General features: G+C 39.5%; 1 protein-coding gene across 1 annotated transcript; it reads right to left on the bottom strand.

Annotated features, from left to right (window-relative positions):
* Positions 1-106: 106 nt before the first annotated feature.
* LOC145780200 (kelch-like protein 24) lies at positions 107-16,445 on the bottom strand. The gene is made up of 16 exons (XM_082591907.1): positions 16,215-16,445; positions 10,812-10,931; positions 9,860-10,110; positions 9,027-9,162; positions 8,614-8,723; positions 6,841-6,958; positions 5,597-5,726; positions 5,340-5,512; positions 4,803-4,913; positions 4,296-4,407; positions 3,661-3,802; positions 3,339-3,517; positions 2,988-3,113; positions 2,237-2,357; positions 1,809-1,978; positions 107-1,502 (listed from the first exon to the last, which is right to left on the bottom strand). Exons 1-16 carry the CDS (start codon positions 16,341-16,343, stop codon positions 1,333-1,335), a joined length of 2,298 nt encoding a protein of 765 aa, XP_082448033.1. The 5' UTR covers positions 16,344-16,445; the 3' UTR covers positions 107-1,332.
* Between the last annotated feature and the right edge of the window lie 1,551 nt (positions 16,446-17,996).

Raw genomic sequence — 17,996 nt, 5'->3', positions numbered from 1 at the left:
ACATTATTAAATATTAAACATATCATAAATCTGCTTCAAACAGGATGCAGGTGATTATTTCAAATATCGTTCAGATAAGTTCTGAAAAAAGTTGCTGGTCCCCCTGAGAAAACATATTTATTATTACACCAAAAAATGAAATACATGTAGCCTATTTTCAAAAACATTAATTAAATTTTGAGGATTGTTTTTGAGATGGGGATTGGCGATTGCCAGTCATGATGACTAAGCACTCGTAAGTTGTTCAGTCGTTTGGCTTGGTTCATGTTATATTCGATGCCAAACTAATTTGCTATGCACTAAGTTGCCAGTTGTCCAAGACAACAGCGGTCTTGAAACAGTGGAATCCCGCTAACATGACCATGACCACCCACAGGAACGAAAATATGCTAATTGGTGTGACGTATTGGCACGCTGAACGTGTGAATTATTCACCGCAAGAAAACTGCAGTTTCCAAGCCGCGGTCTGGAAACCTGATTGTGTAAATAATATTACATGACCAATGATCATAGAAAATATTTGGAACCGAGCTGAAGTTGCAGTGATAGTTCTGTTATGAGGTGGTCGCCAACCGGGGCTCCACTGCACATTGCAAAACTGTATTAAGATGTCCCGTTGAGCACACGCAGTTTGTCTATTTCCGAAAAATTAGTTAGATAAAAAATAAGAGAAAAACATCCACTGCATTATTTTTAAAAACATTTCCCTTCCTAGGCCCAAATCGGCCTGTTTTTTACTTCATCGGATTGGATGGTTGCATTCGAAATTGAGGATCAAGAGAAAACCAACTAAAGTTATTCACAAACTCAACGATAACAAAACTTGACAAAGACGTCTCTCAGCTCATCAGAAACAAAACTGAACACTCATTGTGTTGACATGTGTTGTGGTCAACAAGGGAGTGTCAAATAAACCACGACGCTCGTTCGACTTGGTTCGCGTTACAAGCAACACATACAAATTTCATACAAGCTGACTGTTAAAGTTCATAGCATATGGGAGGTTGCCAGAGCCGCCATGTTGCCTTCTACAGGCAGACGACAAATCTCACGTAGGAGAATGGGATGGGGAAAGCTAAAACACGGCGTAATATGATATTCAGACAGCCCTGAACACTTGGAAACCAAGACGTGCAGCAGACAAACGACACACAAATAATCCATTGCCACGAACAAGCAAAAGCATACAAGTGTTTGACGATTCGAAAGTCAAAACTGTGAGATGTGACCACCAGCGTAGAAGTCAATTAGGCCTGCTCCATATGATCAAGCCTAAAAGGATCCGGATGTTAAAAGATGCAACCAGAAACTTCCGTGGTAACTTGTCACAAATCATCCGAACTTGTCGATGGGGACACATCCGTGCATGCATCGGGATCGCTTCATCTTGGTCTCCTCCTCAACGTCCCCACTGTCGAGATCTATCATGTACATCTGGTTGAGAGTCGTGTTTCCCTTCTGGCCTCCACTGATCACAAGCTTCCCGTTGAACGCTGACAGTCCTGCAGAGTAAAAACTAGATTTCATATCAGGCTCTGTCAGTGTGAAACCGTTTAAATATTGACTTGTTGTTTGACAGATAAAGAACTGATTATATTATACTGTAATAATTGCTATCTCGAGCTGAAGATTATAAAAATAATCGAGCAATGGGTTACATTAATCATACTGGAAACGCTATGCTCACTCTTCTGCAGTGAGTACTCAGCCTTGAGCTGATGCCAAGTAGATCGCTCCTTCTGCACAAGTTGTTGTCGGTTACATGGATCACAAACAACGTTGAATAAAAGAAAGTGCGATGCACTCACCGGCAAATTCTACATTAGCCACAGAGAGTTCCCTCCACTTCTCCAGGGTGCTGGTGGATGGATCGTATCGGAAGACCGATGTCTCGTTGTTCGAAATCATGTAGAAGTGGTCGCCATATGAATCGCAGGATAAACGAGCAAGTGCGCGCCCTAACGGTAGCTGACTCCAACTAGATAACGTTGAAGCAACGATTAAATAATTTTGTGGGAGGTTTTAAACAAGCCAATTGACCAATGACCATCCAAGCGTTATTGTGCAAACATTGATTACCGGATCATATTCCAGCCAACATACCGCACTTGGAAGGCAACATTATATGTGAAACTATTACAATTAACATGGGAAGGCGATAAAAAATTTACAAAAAGCAGTTTCGCGGCTGAAACACTCTCAACAGGAAACAGAGGTTGGTTGAATTGCGACTGACCTGTCGGTGAGCGGGTTATAGCACTGTATGCAATCCAATATGATTTTGCTTGAGTTGTTACATTCATCCGCCATGCTCACACCTCCAATCACGTACAACTTCTCTTGATATGACAGAACCCCTACAAAACAGTGACAAGTGTGATAAAACATGCAGCCGGGCGTGGGGGTCTGAGATAGCCACATCACGCCCATGCACTTTGGTTTAAAAATGCCAAACAATTCAATGATAAAACAGTAAACAAAGCTGATCAGTTGAGACCTTTACCACAGGTTGGTACATAACCTGCACAGTTTGCAAAATTCAATTTTGTTGCGATTTGTTTGACATTTTCCAGAGTTGACGCACTACGCCAGTGGCTCGCTATAGGTAGCGATGCAAAGCTGGGTCGCCACAAAACTTTCTGGGTCGCTTGTTTTTTCAATAAAAAAAGAATATCTGGTTTGAAGTAATAACAAGTTTCGTTGTACGCTTTCAACATACAGTAAGTCATCAATTTTCCCTTTGGGGTCGCTTCCAAAAAGGTTGGAAAACACTGCCCTATACGATAGATTAGATAGTAAGTTTGCTGTTGTTTTCTCGGTTTCCGGGAATCAACAACAAGTCAAGATTTTCTTGTTGTAAGACTACAGACATCTTGTAATTTACAAAGTTTCTCAAAATAAACCTATGGTCAATACGCGGAAGTTTGCAACCGCAAAGCATTGTTTTGGTGTCGAAAGCTCGTTTGTATGAAGGCAAGATCTCCAACCTGGTGAGTAGCAACGCTTGGGTAGCGACTTAACTTTCTCCCATCGATTGAAGGTGGGTCGGTATCTCTCCACGGAATTCAACACTCCAGGCTTCTTTCGATTCTTGGGCGACGCCATCAAACCTCCTGTAATCATTTGTCAAGCGTGATGGACTTTCGTCTTACGATAAGGTAATAATATAAACTTGAAATCACTGTCTTAAATTTCTGAAACCATTCATTGACGTTGACATAAACGCTCACGCAAAATAAACCAAGGCACTGAAACAAACCGGCTTAGAGATCATCCACTACTCCGAATCAATGACATTGATTGCAAGCTTTTTGATAACGATGACAAACAAAACATACCAGCCACATAAACAGCGCCGTCTACAGACGCAGATCCGTGTCGTTCGCGTGGGTAGTGCATGTTTGCCAACAGGTTCCACTGATTGATGTTGGACAGATAGACTGATACTGTGTCCACGGTCATGCCCGAGTTGCTATGACCTCCGGTTATGTAGATATCATTCTTATGGGCGCACACACTAAAAAAGGTTTGACGGTAAGGGCAGTTTTTTTTATATAAAAAAAGGGCTCTTTTTCCCAATTTACAGTGCAGCATAACACAAAATTACATAATAGGAAAATACAACATAAGAGTTTTTGAACAGACATGAGAAAGAGTTACCTGTAACTGTGCATGGATGCGTGCTGGGTGGAGATGTCTGCCAGCGAAGTCCACTCACGAGTATGCGCGTTATAACATTCAGTATAAAGTAGCCTTCTATTGTTGCATATGCCACCAACTGTTACCAGCACTTCACTGATACCTGCAACACAGGACCCGCCCACAAAATAAAACAAAGATGTAGTTGAACTAAGAGTTGCGATCATTTAACATTTTAAATAGGCTTACGTTCACTTTAGAGCGAAAGAAGATTGCAACATAAGGAAACATTAAACTTTCTTTTATGGGTTTCAAAGCAAAAATTAAAACGATTCCAAAAAGTTGGATTCTAGAAAACAAACCAACCATGGCGTGATCAAACGATCTTGGGCGTTTCGTTGTAAGTTTGGTAAAGCACAAACTTATAACTTACATGAAAGTATTTGTCCGTTCTATCTACCTCGCACATTGTATTACTCTTTTATTACTACGATAAGTAGAGTATTGAAAGCAAATAAGCAATACCCGCACCCCAGACAGCAAATCAACAGTTTTTTACATTAACCAACGTCTACAGACGTAGTAAAAACGGTTGATTTGCTGTCTGGGACAATACAAGCATAGTCGCACACGCAAATAAGGCAGATGTCGCTTACCAGACGAGGCGCGGGGCCGGGTGTGTGGGAGCTTGGATTGTCTCCACTCTGTGCGGCCCAGTGCATGGTACTTGCAAGCCTCGGATAGTATTTCCTGTACTGCAGGTTTGTCCTGTGTGGGTCCAACATTTAGTTAAAAATAAACTAACCTAGATTCAGATTTATACGGGAAAAACTAAATACTTTGCATTGAAAGAGGCTCATGCTCTTGCTCAATACTGAATGGCGTGGAAGCAGTTGACTCAATGAAGACTGAGGCAGAATCAACTCTAATCAATACCAGTGAATCAACTCAATACCAGTGTACCTGCACTGAGGAGGCCGGATAGCCGAAACGCTGTGCACTGTCTGCAGTTAAATACAAAGTATATGCACTATGCAGCCTGAAGTTACAGAACTATAAGCTATCAGCATAATGTTGAAAGCATACAGAAGTACAGCACGCTTGAAGTAGTTTCGGCGGTTAAATGGCGTTTTCTTATCTTTAATTCTGATTAAACACGATACCTGCAGCAATGGATGCTTTGAGACAACTTCAAAAAGAAATCGTGAACCAACGAAGAACAATCGAACAGAGCGAAGAACTTTCGCAGCATGCTCATTGCGGTCTTCTACAAACTGTGACGAAAGTAAGATTTAATTTCAAACGACAATAATAACAACTAAAACTTCAACATGAAGCAGCACTGAACTTTAAAAAATGGAAGAACTATCTTCTGACAAGTGTCAAACCCACAACAATGCTTGATATGAAGGTTATATGTCTTGTCAAATTTACAATACAATCAATTCTATTCGAATAAGCATAACGGAATATGATCTAGCTGCTCACAGGTCGATATTTGACTGTTGATGATTACACTGGTTCGTATAAAAATAAATTTGTTTGTTTCGGACTGATATTATCGTTAAAAGTTACAATCCCGACTGCAAAAGCTACCATTTACACATAGTTTTATGTCGACAATAACGAAACGATATAAAATGACAACTTTTGTTGGCTGGGATGCATCAACCGTTGTGACGCAGCAAACACAAACTCACTTCAAGCCAACGCATGGCGGCCTCAAACACATGTTCCTCCCTTTGTACGACCAGCGAATTGTCCGCGAGGTATCTTGCCACCGATGGCAGAGGAAGCCGGAGAAACTCTTCCTGCTGAGAAACCTTTGCGAAGTTACGCACGGCATAGCGCTTTGCTTTCCTGTACAGACGCTCTGAAAGAAAAGCATCAAAATCAGACAACGTGGAAGTAAATGCGAGGATGAAGAATTTTCAAAAAACATTAACCCATTTCTCACCGAGGGAGTGCAAAGCGGCAAACTGGACAAGTCCCAAGCAGTTGGACTCGGCAACTTGTCTTACAAGGAACCGCTCGCAATGATCTTTCAATGTGTCCATTTGAAAGTAGTCAGCCGCCTCCAACACATCCTGCCAACACAATGACAACATTTACTATCATTTGTGGTTACTTGTTCGGGGCCCTTGTGTATAATTTCATCCTGGCGAACAACAGAACAGACCCAACGTGATCTTGAATTCGACCTCAGTGGAAATATTAGATTAATTTAAAATGGCCCAAAACATAGCGGGCCCAGAGAAAAGAATAACACGGAAACAGATGTTTTATTGTAACATTAAAAAAGTTATAGTACAGTTGTTATTACTGCCATGAAGTTTAGTTAGAAATACAAGTAAAATATCTTAAATTGAAAGAAAAGATTGTAAACTCATGTTTTCAATATTGAACAGCAGCTGTCAAGTTCTCTGGTGTAAAGCAATATTGAAAGTAAAAGCTATACAAGTGTAGTGTACAACACAGTTTTCCCCGTGATTGCATGTAGTTTATTGCAATGTTGTACGAAGAGGCTTGTTTGCCATCTCAAACGCTGTAGGCCTGTAGCATTACGCCGTTGTTTTGTATTATCGTGGTATTGTTCCGTTTTCTTTTATCAGCAGTTCATTTTATGCTTTATCTTCGCTGTGTTTCTTGGTAACTTGCATGTTTCGCTCCTAACTGTGTTTGCATGCGGGTACGTGCATAACTATTAACGTACTAAGCGAGACTAAAGAGATGCCAAAGGAAAAATTCTCTATCACGCAGTAATTCGCGGCCAAACGCTTATAATCTGACTCTTGTGACGTCATACTCATACCACTATTCGACAAACAAAAGCAGAATTTTTGGTCGTTCGACAAGAAAGAAAAAATCGCAGCCTTGCAAGTGTACAACACAGTTTTCCACTTTCAAAGTTTAGCTATATTTGAAGATGTCAGATTGTCAGTGGCAGACAAAACGCCGGATATGCAGTGTATTTTAACAGATCATGTGACGAGATTGCAACCTGTACTCAACAGACGATATAATTATATAACCACTCGCAAATACCCGTTGAGCCAGTTTCATGATGATTTGATATAACAAATTACAAAAGCTACCAACACTAAATCTTAATTTTAAACTTTGTACTAAAAAGAAATTACTGTAGAAACATCAACTTCCTTTTCGAACAACCAATTTCGTAAACGGACTTTCCCTACTCACTTGTGCGTTATCCGTGGTGACCTTGACCGACTCAGCATAAGCGTGTCGCACCAACAGTTCCAGCGTCTGAGGCTTGTGTCCTTTGATAGTTATCTTTCCTTCCTTCACTTCGCGCATCCTGTTGGAAAGAGCAAACTTGGTCACAACCACATTCGCAACAACTTTTTAAAGCGAGTGCTTTTGAATATTGATTCGATGATGCCCACGCAAGAATATGCTTTGACGCTTAGACAGGCAAGTACTGGACAGTGCAACATGCAAAAGTGCTTCATGATTAGCTTAAACCAGCTGTCCAACCCAAATGCGATCATGGGCCAAGCTAAAATGTGCTAAGTCTTGAGCTTATCAAACAGGTTTGGTGTAGTGCAAAGTAATTCATTTATGGTATTCTTATCGGCCAAGTCATTCCAACTGCTTTGTCACAAAGACGCAAGTCTGCTCCTTGGTCAACGAACATTCAAACCCTCATCTATACTCCAAGGTCAAGACTCTTTAAAACGGAGCACTCTCGTAGACTATCTCGTAGGCTGACATCAAGACATTGCCAGCCCCTCAACTTCTCAGTGAAGCTGATAAAGCGGCACTGCGCTGATTGAGCGGACCATAAATTGAAACCAGCATAGAAACTAAATACCAACAGGTTTGACTCCTTATCCCTGACACTCCACTGGTCTATTCCTGCAGAGACAGATGTGGAAATGGCTGCGTTTCCATTGTCGTCGCACGAGGTTGAAGATTGTTGGCACAACTAAATACCGTACCGATTGGGAGTCGCGTCTTTCTCTTCATGCAAGTGTGGTGCTGAAGAACAGTTTACAGACGACCTCACCAACGATTGTTCCATCTTCCAACCATCAAAATGGAATAAATGGTCTGCGTGTCTTGAGAACAAAGACCGGTTGCTCTCAGGTAGTTATTCGCTGTAGTCCGGAAAACAGTAGTCTTCCTGCCACTCTAGCGTGGCAAAAAGGAAACCCTGGGCTCAAACGCGTCGAACGTTTTGCGCTTAAATTTAACAAAGTACAGATAAAGGTGCCACTATTTTTTTGGTGTGTTTTAATCTTAATACACACGTCTGCAGAGAAATCTTACTAATGAGAAACGTCTGGCAAACTCAAAGTGTAAGTCTTCCCTCCCAGTTAATCTCGTTCTTCACTGCTTTAGCAACAACGCAGGAAGTCAGTTACAACTCTTTTGTTTTTGAAGACCGGTAACAGACGAAAGTGTTGACACATGCGCAATTTGGCAAAGGACTTGATTTTCCTATATTAAGCAAATAGGTTTTAAAAATATACTACCGTGGCAAACAGAGAATTCGTATAAGAAATTAGCCTGTTTCTAAAATTTGTAAGCTGATGTCTAGGATAGTCACTTATATATGTAAACTTTGCCATGTGATTAAGTCGTACTTGGTTGGTGCGAACCTCACTCGTCCAACAAAAACAAAGTCTAAAACTAGAGTAGATCTACTTCTACTATGCTGATCTACTTCCTGCACAAAACCAAGCTGTGCACATAGTTTACTCGACTTGTAGTCTCGAAGCAGTCATAACAGAACTATTCCAAAAATAACAATTAGTTTTAGTAAGAAATAACTAAGTCTCGCGTCATTCATATAAGGTATTGCGTCATTCAGGTCTTGCTGCATTCGTGCCTTGCGGTCTAGGATTCGCGTCATTCCGACCACGGCATTAAGTCGTAGACCGTGTATTGTATCTATGGCATGTATCGGTTATGAGCTGTGTCGACCATGTTACTGGTCACTGTACTCACGATGAAGTTAGAAGAGCATGGAAATAGGAGCTGCAAGCGGCAAGCACAACGCGATGGCAATGGATCTCTGTTGTGTCGACAACAAGTATCACATCCGTGAATTCATTATCCTGCAAAAAAAAATAAATCTCCTGGTCCATTGTCATTGAAAGCGATTATCTTAATATATTGATGCAACTGTTCCTTCATTTCATAAGCAATGTAAATTAAATGTTGCTTTATGCTGCATGTAGCATTTGTACATGTAGCTGTCTGACAGCAAACCAGTCATTTTTTACATGGATTTAACGTCTGCAGACGTTGAATCAATGTAAAAATTGACATTTTTGTCTGGGATAATTGATACTTCAAAGCCTAAAACCCGTTTTAAATCGGGCTGTCAAACAATTGGTGAACACAAGAGCCCCACTTACGTTGCGCAATTTTTGAAGCTTATCAATGAGGTTCACCCGCTGTGAGTTACTCTGCACAACATTGGCTGGTAGTTTCCGAGATCCACAATATCCCACGTCTAATGATGAATTGCTTGAACTGCTTCCAGTGCGCGTTCTGGGAAGAATAAACGTTTACCGTTTTAATTTCGATACATTGTATAACCAAGACACCCAAGTCGGGGAATATTAACGGCCTGCAAACGAAATAATGGAATTTGCAGATCTTCATCAGAAAATGTTCCATGCAAATTTACGACAAACATCATACCACCCATCGATTACAGTAAATGTGTCAAGAGTGGAGCGATTAAAAGAGCTAAAGTGCAACCAAGATAAAAGCCATGCTATAAAGTAGCTGCATGATTTAAAGATCTCATCCATCACTTTTTGTTGTAATAAGATCGTGATTTTTGCATCTGGTTGGTGTATTTTGTAAATTATCACGTTACACCAACGAATGCTGACGATGTTCGACCTTCCTGTTCGATAAATGTCATGTTTGATGCGCATGATTTCAGACCAAAGAAAACAACTCATAAAATCTTATTAGCAGCAATGTTATCTTTAATATAGTAAATATACAAAGATGCAATTAACAATACCGGTAACATCAACATCAAGATTCAGCGCAAAAGATTGATGTTGTGTCAATATGGAAATGCAATTTTTGTCTTCAAAAATTGATTTGGTACACATGAAAGAAGTTTTTGAAGAACAGTCACGTATGCTGAGCAAAAATATAATCCAAACGAATTAATGGCCTACATCACATCACAAAAATCATACAAATGAAAATATTGCACTGCTAAAACCTTTTCCCGCCACGTGAATGCTTTCCTCCTTTCACCCCAACTATAATTCCAGACATGGAGTGAGAAGGCTCTCCGTACTCTGCAGCAAACGGAAGTCGCTCTTCAAAATCAGAGATACTACTCATCCCATCAGAAAGGTCATCTTCCATCAATGAGTCATCGGAGAAACCATCAGGACTTGATGGCACACCTCCGAGTGCATAAGCATGGCGATCAGCACCTCTTGCAGCGAATGGATCAAAGTAGCGACTCTGTAACAGTTTATTTCAAAACCAAAACGTAAATTTTTCAGATACGTTAAAAAGAAATATATTGGAAACATCACTGGGTCTGATATTCCAAAAAAAAGTTCTTGGGAGCATCAGCTTCGTACAGTTCAAAAATACTCAAACATCAAGCAAATCTTGAACTCTTGATGGCATGAGACTTCGTTAATGGTAGAGCGGTAAAAGCAAATCTCTAACTCTTATTCAATGGCTGTAACGATTTTCCCAGCTGTCAGTGTCAGTACAAAGCTGAATGGCCATAATTTCAGCAAGGTATAGTTACTGTGAAGACTAGACTGTGACACTAACTGTATTTGAACTTGATTTCATGAACTTTTTCGCAAGCTTAATCTCCTGATACCATTACCATGTGCAAAATTTAGTCACTGAACGTGTTAAATATGCTGGACTAGCGTTGAGAAATGATTTCTTAAAAATATTGTTTGGGTTTAACTTGATAGCCTTGGATTTAACTTGGGTATAAACTTAATTTAAACTTGGGTTTAACTCATATCATGCTATTAATGATGCTTTGACAAACATAAAACTGAAGTGAATCAACTGAATCATTTTAAATAATGAAATATTGTTTTACATACCATGATCATTATTTTATAATTACATCAATATGTTTAACTCAAAAGTCAAAACATAGTTGAATAAAGGAAACATTATTTTGCACATACCTGGCGCCCTCTTCCTCGATGTCGTAATCGTCGTATTCCACGGATACAAATTCGACGCAAACTATTTGATGATCTTGCATTTGCAATATGGTTGTCATTGTCTGCTTCTAAATCATTTCTCTATAAACAGAACAACTCATGTCACTCACGGCTACAAACAAGAGCACAAAGACTATGGAATTGATGTATTTTATGCATATCATGATGAATGGGAAAACCGATGATCCAACGACATTTTGGCATGATCACTGAGGTGTAGGTTACACCAGATTGGCTTTCTCACTTTGCCATATAATAATTTTTGGATCATGCATACTGTTCTTGAATAGAAACAAACCGCATGATTTGATTTAAAATGACCAATAGAAGCTACCCTCGCATAGAAGAGGCAGAAGACAATTTGATGAAATCACTTCTTTACTGATAAAAGAAAACAACGCAAACATATCTAACAACACACAATAAAAACGTAATTCAAGCATTGTACATGTTTTATTTCAATGTTTTCATGTTTACAAGTATTATAACTTTTTACAAAACAGTGCAGCTTGCTAAAGGTACAAATACAGTAGAATTCGCCTATAACGGCACCTCTACGGGATTGCAAAAACTGACGTTATAGCCGAGTTGACGTTATAGACGAACTACCGCAAACTATTTCAAAACTGTCTTTTGATTAAAGAAAGAGCAGGCCTCGAAATTCGTTTTTGTTGACGGCGGACAAACGTGTCCGGTCTGAGCAGCTATCTCGGCGGACAAATTAAGTCTCAAGGCGGACACACCAGTTTTAGCGTCGATTGTCGTGCTTTATTCACTTTATCTTGAAAATTCTTCGCCATTTGAGAACTATAGCTACGGTTTAGAAGGCTTTTTAAAATTTCAGCAAAGTCACTCTGAAAGGCTTTCAGACCAACGACGTGCGCTTGAAGAGTCAAAGTGCCGTGTCGCTGCTCAATACGCCGCATAACTGATTGACTTTCGCCAAACGAGGTCGTGCGGCTTCTTGCGTCACAATGCTTTGGGCACAAGTCGAAAAAACTTCTACGCTAACGCTACTATTTTCTGCTGTGCAAAGTTTCACTAGGCCTTTTTCTTTAAGTTTATTTTTGCGTGTCATGTGAGCGAAAGTGAATTTTCCCTGGGCCTTTTTTTTCTTACAGTAATACCAAAACTTCACAAATTTTGCTGTAAATAGCTTACTGAACTCGTATAATCTAATTTTGTAACCAACCTTGCCGTATCAATATTACTAGGAGATCAAAGCCAGATATTGTGACGTAAAACTTGAACAAAGTTGCGCTGATTAGTGTAGAAGTACCGGTACTCCCATCGATTCTTAGCGAAGAAGTCACCTGAGTTGTTACCCTGATTCAATGTCATCAATTGTTGAAGCAACGTAAAAATCGAACGTTTTCCTGCTTGTATGGACCCAGATAACATAATCTATCATTTTTACATTGATTCATTGTCTGCGTCTACATTGAATTAATATAAGAATGATAGATTTTGTTGTCTTGGTGAGAAATACGGTATTCACATTTTCTAGATGCACGCTAGAATGCGCGGGAAATTATATTCTTGCAACAATTGTTAGTACTATGCAATGACGATTTGTATCGCTAGTTTCTGAGTTATTTCTCGGCGGACAAATATGACCGATCTAGATGGTACTTCCCGCGGACATCACATGCTGTGACGGCGGACATGACCGCCGTGAATTTCGAGGCCTGCAGAGGTGTATAATCCAGTCAGGTTTGCTGTGTACCGCTAAACTGACAAATGTCACGCAGAAAATACAGTAAACAAAGAAATTGTTTAAAAAAAATAACCTACAACGAAAGGTACAGGAAATTTGCGCAATACAACTCGTTACATACAGTATAATAGTAGAGAAGTTCATTGTTTATTAGCAAAAAAGGCATTGATCTTCAGCTGTTTCGGTTTTGACACGAATTTCTCTACCACATAGCGTTCAGCTTTTACTAAAGAATGTAGGATTTGCTCGCTATCGTCGTGACTTCGGAAGTATCAGTCTAGTTGTCTGATTGATTTCAGGGCTTCTACCGAGGTTGAAAAGAGTTGTTTAAAGGTCAGCTGTAGAGCTGCTTTTTACACGTGATACTTTTTCACGCGGGAAAACAGTTAATTCAGGTACGGTACTTAAAGTCCCTGCTGCAAACGACGTAGCAAAATAAAGGGAAGACATTTTGCAAGCAGCAGCGCTAACTGGATTAAAAGACTGTCCGTTCGTGGTGAAGGTGATGGCTTAAAGTGACGTTATAAACGAACACGTCTGGGGACCAATATAGGGTGCTGCTACATGCGAATTGACGTGATAGGCGATGCTGTTGTAGCTGAACTACAATGTACGTAAAAGATAGGAATTCTGCCAGGACCGAGCGAAATATGACGCAATAGGCGAATTGACGTTATAAACGAAGCCGTTATAGGCGAATTCTACTGTATTTCAAAATAAAACGATAGAGTGTTGTGTGGGGTGTAAAAAAGGTAATGTAAAGGCTGTCATTGAGAGCTTGCACATGCAAAAAACAGTTGTCACATTACAGTAGTGGTTGGATAGTAAATAGAATAAACTTTTTGACAAAAGATATCGCATAATTTTAACACTACCGGCACTTCCTTTTGGTTTTGTTGGCTTTACACAGATGCAACAATAATAGCAGCCGGATTAGCGATTTTACAAAAAAGAGACATTGCAGCTGACTTACTGTTTCCATTTTCTTGTTACCGGTACTTATGGTAGATAAACTCGAATGTCCACTGAGCACCAATTAGAAGACAAAAACGTTCATATAGAAAAATAGAAGCCGTCTTCGAATAGAAGCCACACAAAATGTTCAAAAATAAAAAAATAGTAGCCGCGGTTTCTATTCAAGAAAATATGGTAATTATTTTGAATGTTTATACCACAGAGCAGGTGGATCAGTGGCAGCAAAGCGTGGTATATATTGCTCTTCTCCTTTCATGTGAGACAGGATTGTTCAGATTTCAGGGCAGCTGATGGAAAGCCAGGCATATACTAGTATTATATATATTGTTAATAAAGAGAGAATCATACATTACCACAACATGAAGCATTCTTGAAAAAGCTAAGTGTATATTAATTATATAATAATTAAATGTATTTAACCCTTAACATACCAAGCGGGGTCTCGTAGGGACCCCAGAGGTGAATTTTTTTATCTCCCGCCTTAGCTATAGCAACAATTTTTCTCCTAATCTTTGTATGTGTCATAAATTTAAGCAAGTCCAGTATAGTGCGACAAAAATTAAAAAATTATTTGAAACATATGCAAAAAACAGCATAACGTTACCTGGGGTCCTGATGGGACCCCCCTTGGTATATTAGGTTACAAATGCTGAATGTTATCCGGTTAACTTCACGCGAAAAATGTCCTTACATTTTGCCAGAGTTTGAGAACGTGATGACAAATCAACACGTGGTCAAAGAAAAGAAAATGCTAAACTTGCAGTTTTTCGCGAAATTTGGGATGGATTTGTAAAAAACTGCAAAAAACTCTATAAGCCATTTGAAGAAGTAACGGTAGATGAACAATTAGTCTCTTTCCGAAGTAAATTTCCAATGAGACAGTACATGAAATCAAAACCAGCAAGGTATGGAATTAAAGTGTGGGCAGCTGAAGACGTGAAAACCACTTATCTGTGTAATCTCCAAGTCTATACTGGAAAACTTCCTGGGAGTGTAGCAGAGAAAAATCAAGGACGTTGGGTTGTGTGTACTGTGTGACATGATGAAATCACTGTTTGCAACTGGAAGAAGTGTCACCACAGATAAATTTTTTGCATCAGTGCCAACTGTAGAATTTTGCTCCAGAAAAATATCACCAAGACAAGAACACTGAGAAAAAAAGTCAGATATTCCTGTAGTTATGGAAGTTGCGAAGGGACGATATGTTTTATCATCAAACTTTATCTTTTCTGATAAACTGTCAGTTGTAAGCTATGTGCCTAAAAAAAATAGGACGGTTCGTTTACTATATTCTCAGTATCTTGATGATTCACTGTCTAATGAAGATCACAAGAAACCCAACATGATACTTGAATATAACCGCACAAAAGGCGGAGTGGATGATGCAGACAAGTTGGTGAGTGAATATTCTTGTGCCAGACGAATGTCAAGATGGCCTTTCCGACTTTTTATGAACGTGCTTGACATTGGAGCCCTGAATTCCTATATCACTTGGGTGTTCAAAAACAGAGACTGAAACAGTAGAAAATCTAATCAAGGATATCATTTCTTGGTGGAGTTAGGCAAAGAATTGACGAAACCAAATGTCTTGCGCAGAACATGTAATCCATCTGGTTTTCAGCTTCACATCGTTAGAGCTATTGAAGGTAGACTATTGGAGTTTCTGTAGCTCGAAACACTGAAGCATATTCTTAGCGTCAAGGCAGCTAGTGAGACGGAAGAGAGGAAGATGTTTTCAATATCCTTGAAACAACGATAGAAAAGTTAACATTATATGCTCCAAATGCAAATGTTTCGTTTGCGAACAGCACCGAGTCACCAACACAACTGTGACAGTGCAAAAGAATGTGAAGATGACAGTGAATGAACTGTGTGTTTATGAATATGATCCTTTGTCTAAGTAATTTGTAGAAACACATATATTATACTGTATGTGATGCTAAGACAAAAATTTTAGTTTTTATAACACTTGGGATAAGAACAGGGGTTTGTTACAGTGTCATAAAAATGGCATCTGCTTTACTTACAATTTCAGCAATCTTCCTTTGTTACATTAGCTGTATAAACTGTAATCTAAGTAAGGATGAAGAAAGTAGACTACAAGTTGACTTGTGCTTTGATGTGCCGGTATACTGATTGCATGTATAGTGAGAGAACGCAAAACTGGCTCAACCAATTTGTCGTTTTTCATTTCCAAGGAAGAATGGCCTCCTTCGTTCCAAAACCTGAACCCCCTAAACTTTGGCATCTGGTCTTAGCTAGAGAGCAAGGTTTCGACTAAGCACCACCAACGTTTGGAAGCGCTGAAGACTAATCTGAAAAAAGAATGAGCCAAAATACCTCAAAGAGTTAAATCGTGACTATTGCAGGTCCTTTTCGAAGCGTCTCCGACTTGTTTTGGACGCAAATGGCCGACACATTGAGTAAAACTTGTTTTTCCTAAATATTTATTTATTTGACAATAATATTATATGTTTATTACTCAATTATGATCTACCATTTGTTAAATACATTTGTTTGAAGATGTAACGTTAATTATTGATGGCCCTGTATATACTGCATACTTTAAGCAATAGAAACGATGGGGTCCTTGGAGGACCCCACCTTGGTAAACGACGTTGGTGAGCGAGGCTTGGTATGTTAAAGGTTAAACACATAACATCTAAACATACCATAAAAGCATGTAGTTCAATTGGCATGTTATCTTCAATAACATTATCCTGATGGTCAGCATGCATGTCCATTTGTTGAGATGGACCGGGTGAATCAGGCTGGTCATTCATTCTGTCATTACTTGCCATTTTGGTCTTGTTTAAAAACTTCAACAACTAAATAGCCTGATCTAGTATAGCTTGATCAGTATTTTATTGAACGTAGTATGAACCTTATAAATATTCATAGGCTATAACACAAATTAAAAGCAAACTCTAAACTCTGCAACTGTAGAAAATGAAATAAGTCTTTCTTCATTGTGGTGCGTGCGTAGTGATGTCGCGAACACAAAATATCTGTCTGCTATCCGCACTACAAATGTATATTGTATGTCCACACATAAAGTTGAAAGTGGCACATGGCAACCGTGCTAAAAAAATCTAAAAACAACACAGCATACCTGTATAGTGTATAATTACATGGCAAATACAAGCCAATCATATTAAAAATAAATGTTGGACAACATTTAGGCTATAACTGACTAACTTAGAACACTTGATATCCCCCCTTGACACTTGACAGCTTATTTGAGTCGCAGAAGAGCTTCTTGAAAGTTGGGTTGAATTTACATGTAGCCGCCATGCTGATATGTTTTTTTGCATCTCATTTTTTCTAATATGCGAGATTGGTTGATTTTGGAGTCTTTATCCTCAGACTGACAAAGCGTCGGATAAGTTATTCCTGGCAGTTTTGCATGCTTATAGAAGCCTTTAACCACTGACTCAGGCCTTTTCAAGATCTGCATTGTGAAATTTTCAGTTGTCAAAATATTGGGAGCTGATATACAAGTCCCCCCTCCCCCCTTGGTAACTCATGACAAAAACAGGACTCGACCAAACATATAGGGTGAAACTACTTTACCTTTGCTATACTGTTCACACACTTCAATCCACATGTTTTGGTCAATTCTTCTTTGTCATGAGTTACCAAGGGGGGGGGGGGGGGACTTACCAGCTCCAAATATTGTTGTTTTTGAATTATTCTATCCACTAGGTGCCACTGAATGGAGAGCAGTCCTTGAAAGTGCGTTGTTCAAGCATAAACCGAGAGCCAAACCAGCACCAATTGATCTTAAGGTTTCTCCCTGCAGAAAGTCAGACACTTCCTGGTAACAATTGAGCTATCGAGGCGGCTATGCAGGGTCAACGTTGCCATATGTACACCCATATGTGACCTCCCGGTGTTGGGTTACTCAGCATATTCAACCCTTGTGTTCCGTCAGAAACGACTTGGGTTTGTGGTACGGTACCAAAGTACAGCAAAGCAATATACCCCGAAAGAAGATTTCACTACTTTGTGGCACAGCTACTGGTATATGGTCATGACATGATTTGGTTGATTTTGAATTGTTATCCCCGGACTGACAAAGCCTTGATAGGTTATTCTTGGTAGTTTCGCATACTGGTAGACAAAGGCTTTTGACGCAAGGCCGGTTACCGAGATTGGCAGAGTGAAGTTTTCAATCAAATCAATCATTTTATTTTTTGTCATTAACGCGTCCAGGACGAAAAAGATACTAACTACAAAAATCGATATAAACCTAGCAGCACGTTAACGAACGCGAAAAGAAAAATTATGTATGAAAAATTATGGGTGCAAGTATAGAATCCGCCACTCTAGTCAACATGACGTCACAAAACGGACGCAACTACTACATAAAGGGTGAAAAAAAGGAAGCTGAAAAGCGGCGGAATGAAGGTGATAAAGCGGAATGGATATGGATTTTTTGACAATTTTACTGT

This window comes from Aplidium turbinatum, chromosome 1 (genome assembly GCF_918807975.1).
Source record: "Aplidium turbinatum chromosome 1, kaAplTurb1.1, whole genome shotgun sequence".
In the NCBI taxonomy this organism is placed as follows: domain Eukaryota; kingdom Metazoa; phylum Chordata; class Ascidiacea; order Aplousobranchia; family Polyclinidae; genus Aplidium; species Aplidium turbinatum.
The sequence above is the reverse complement of the archived record's forward strand: the minus strand, read 5'-3'. Positions and strand labels throughout refer to the sequence as shown.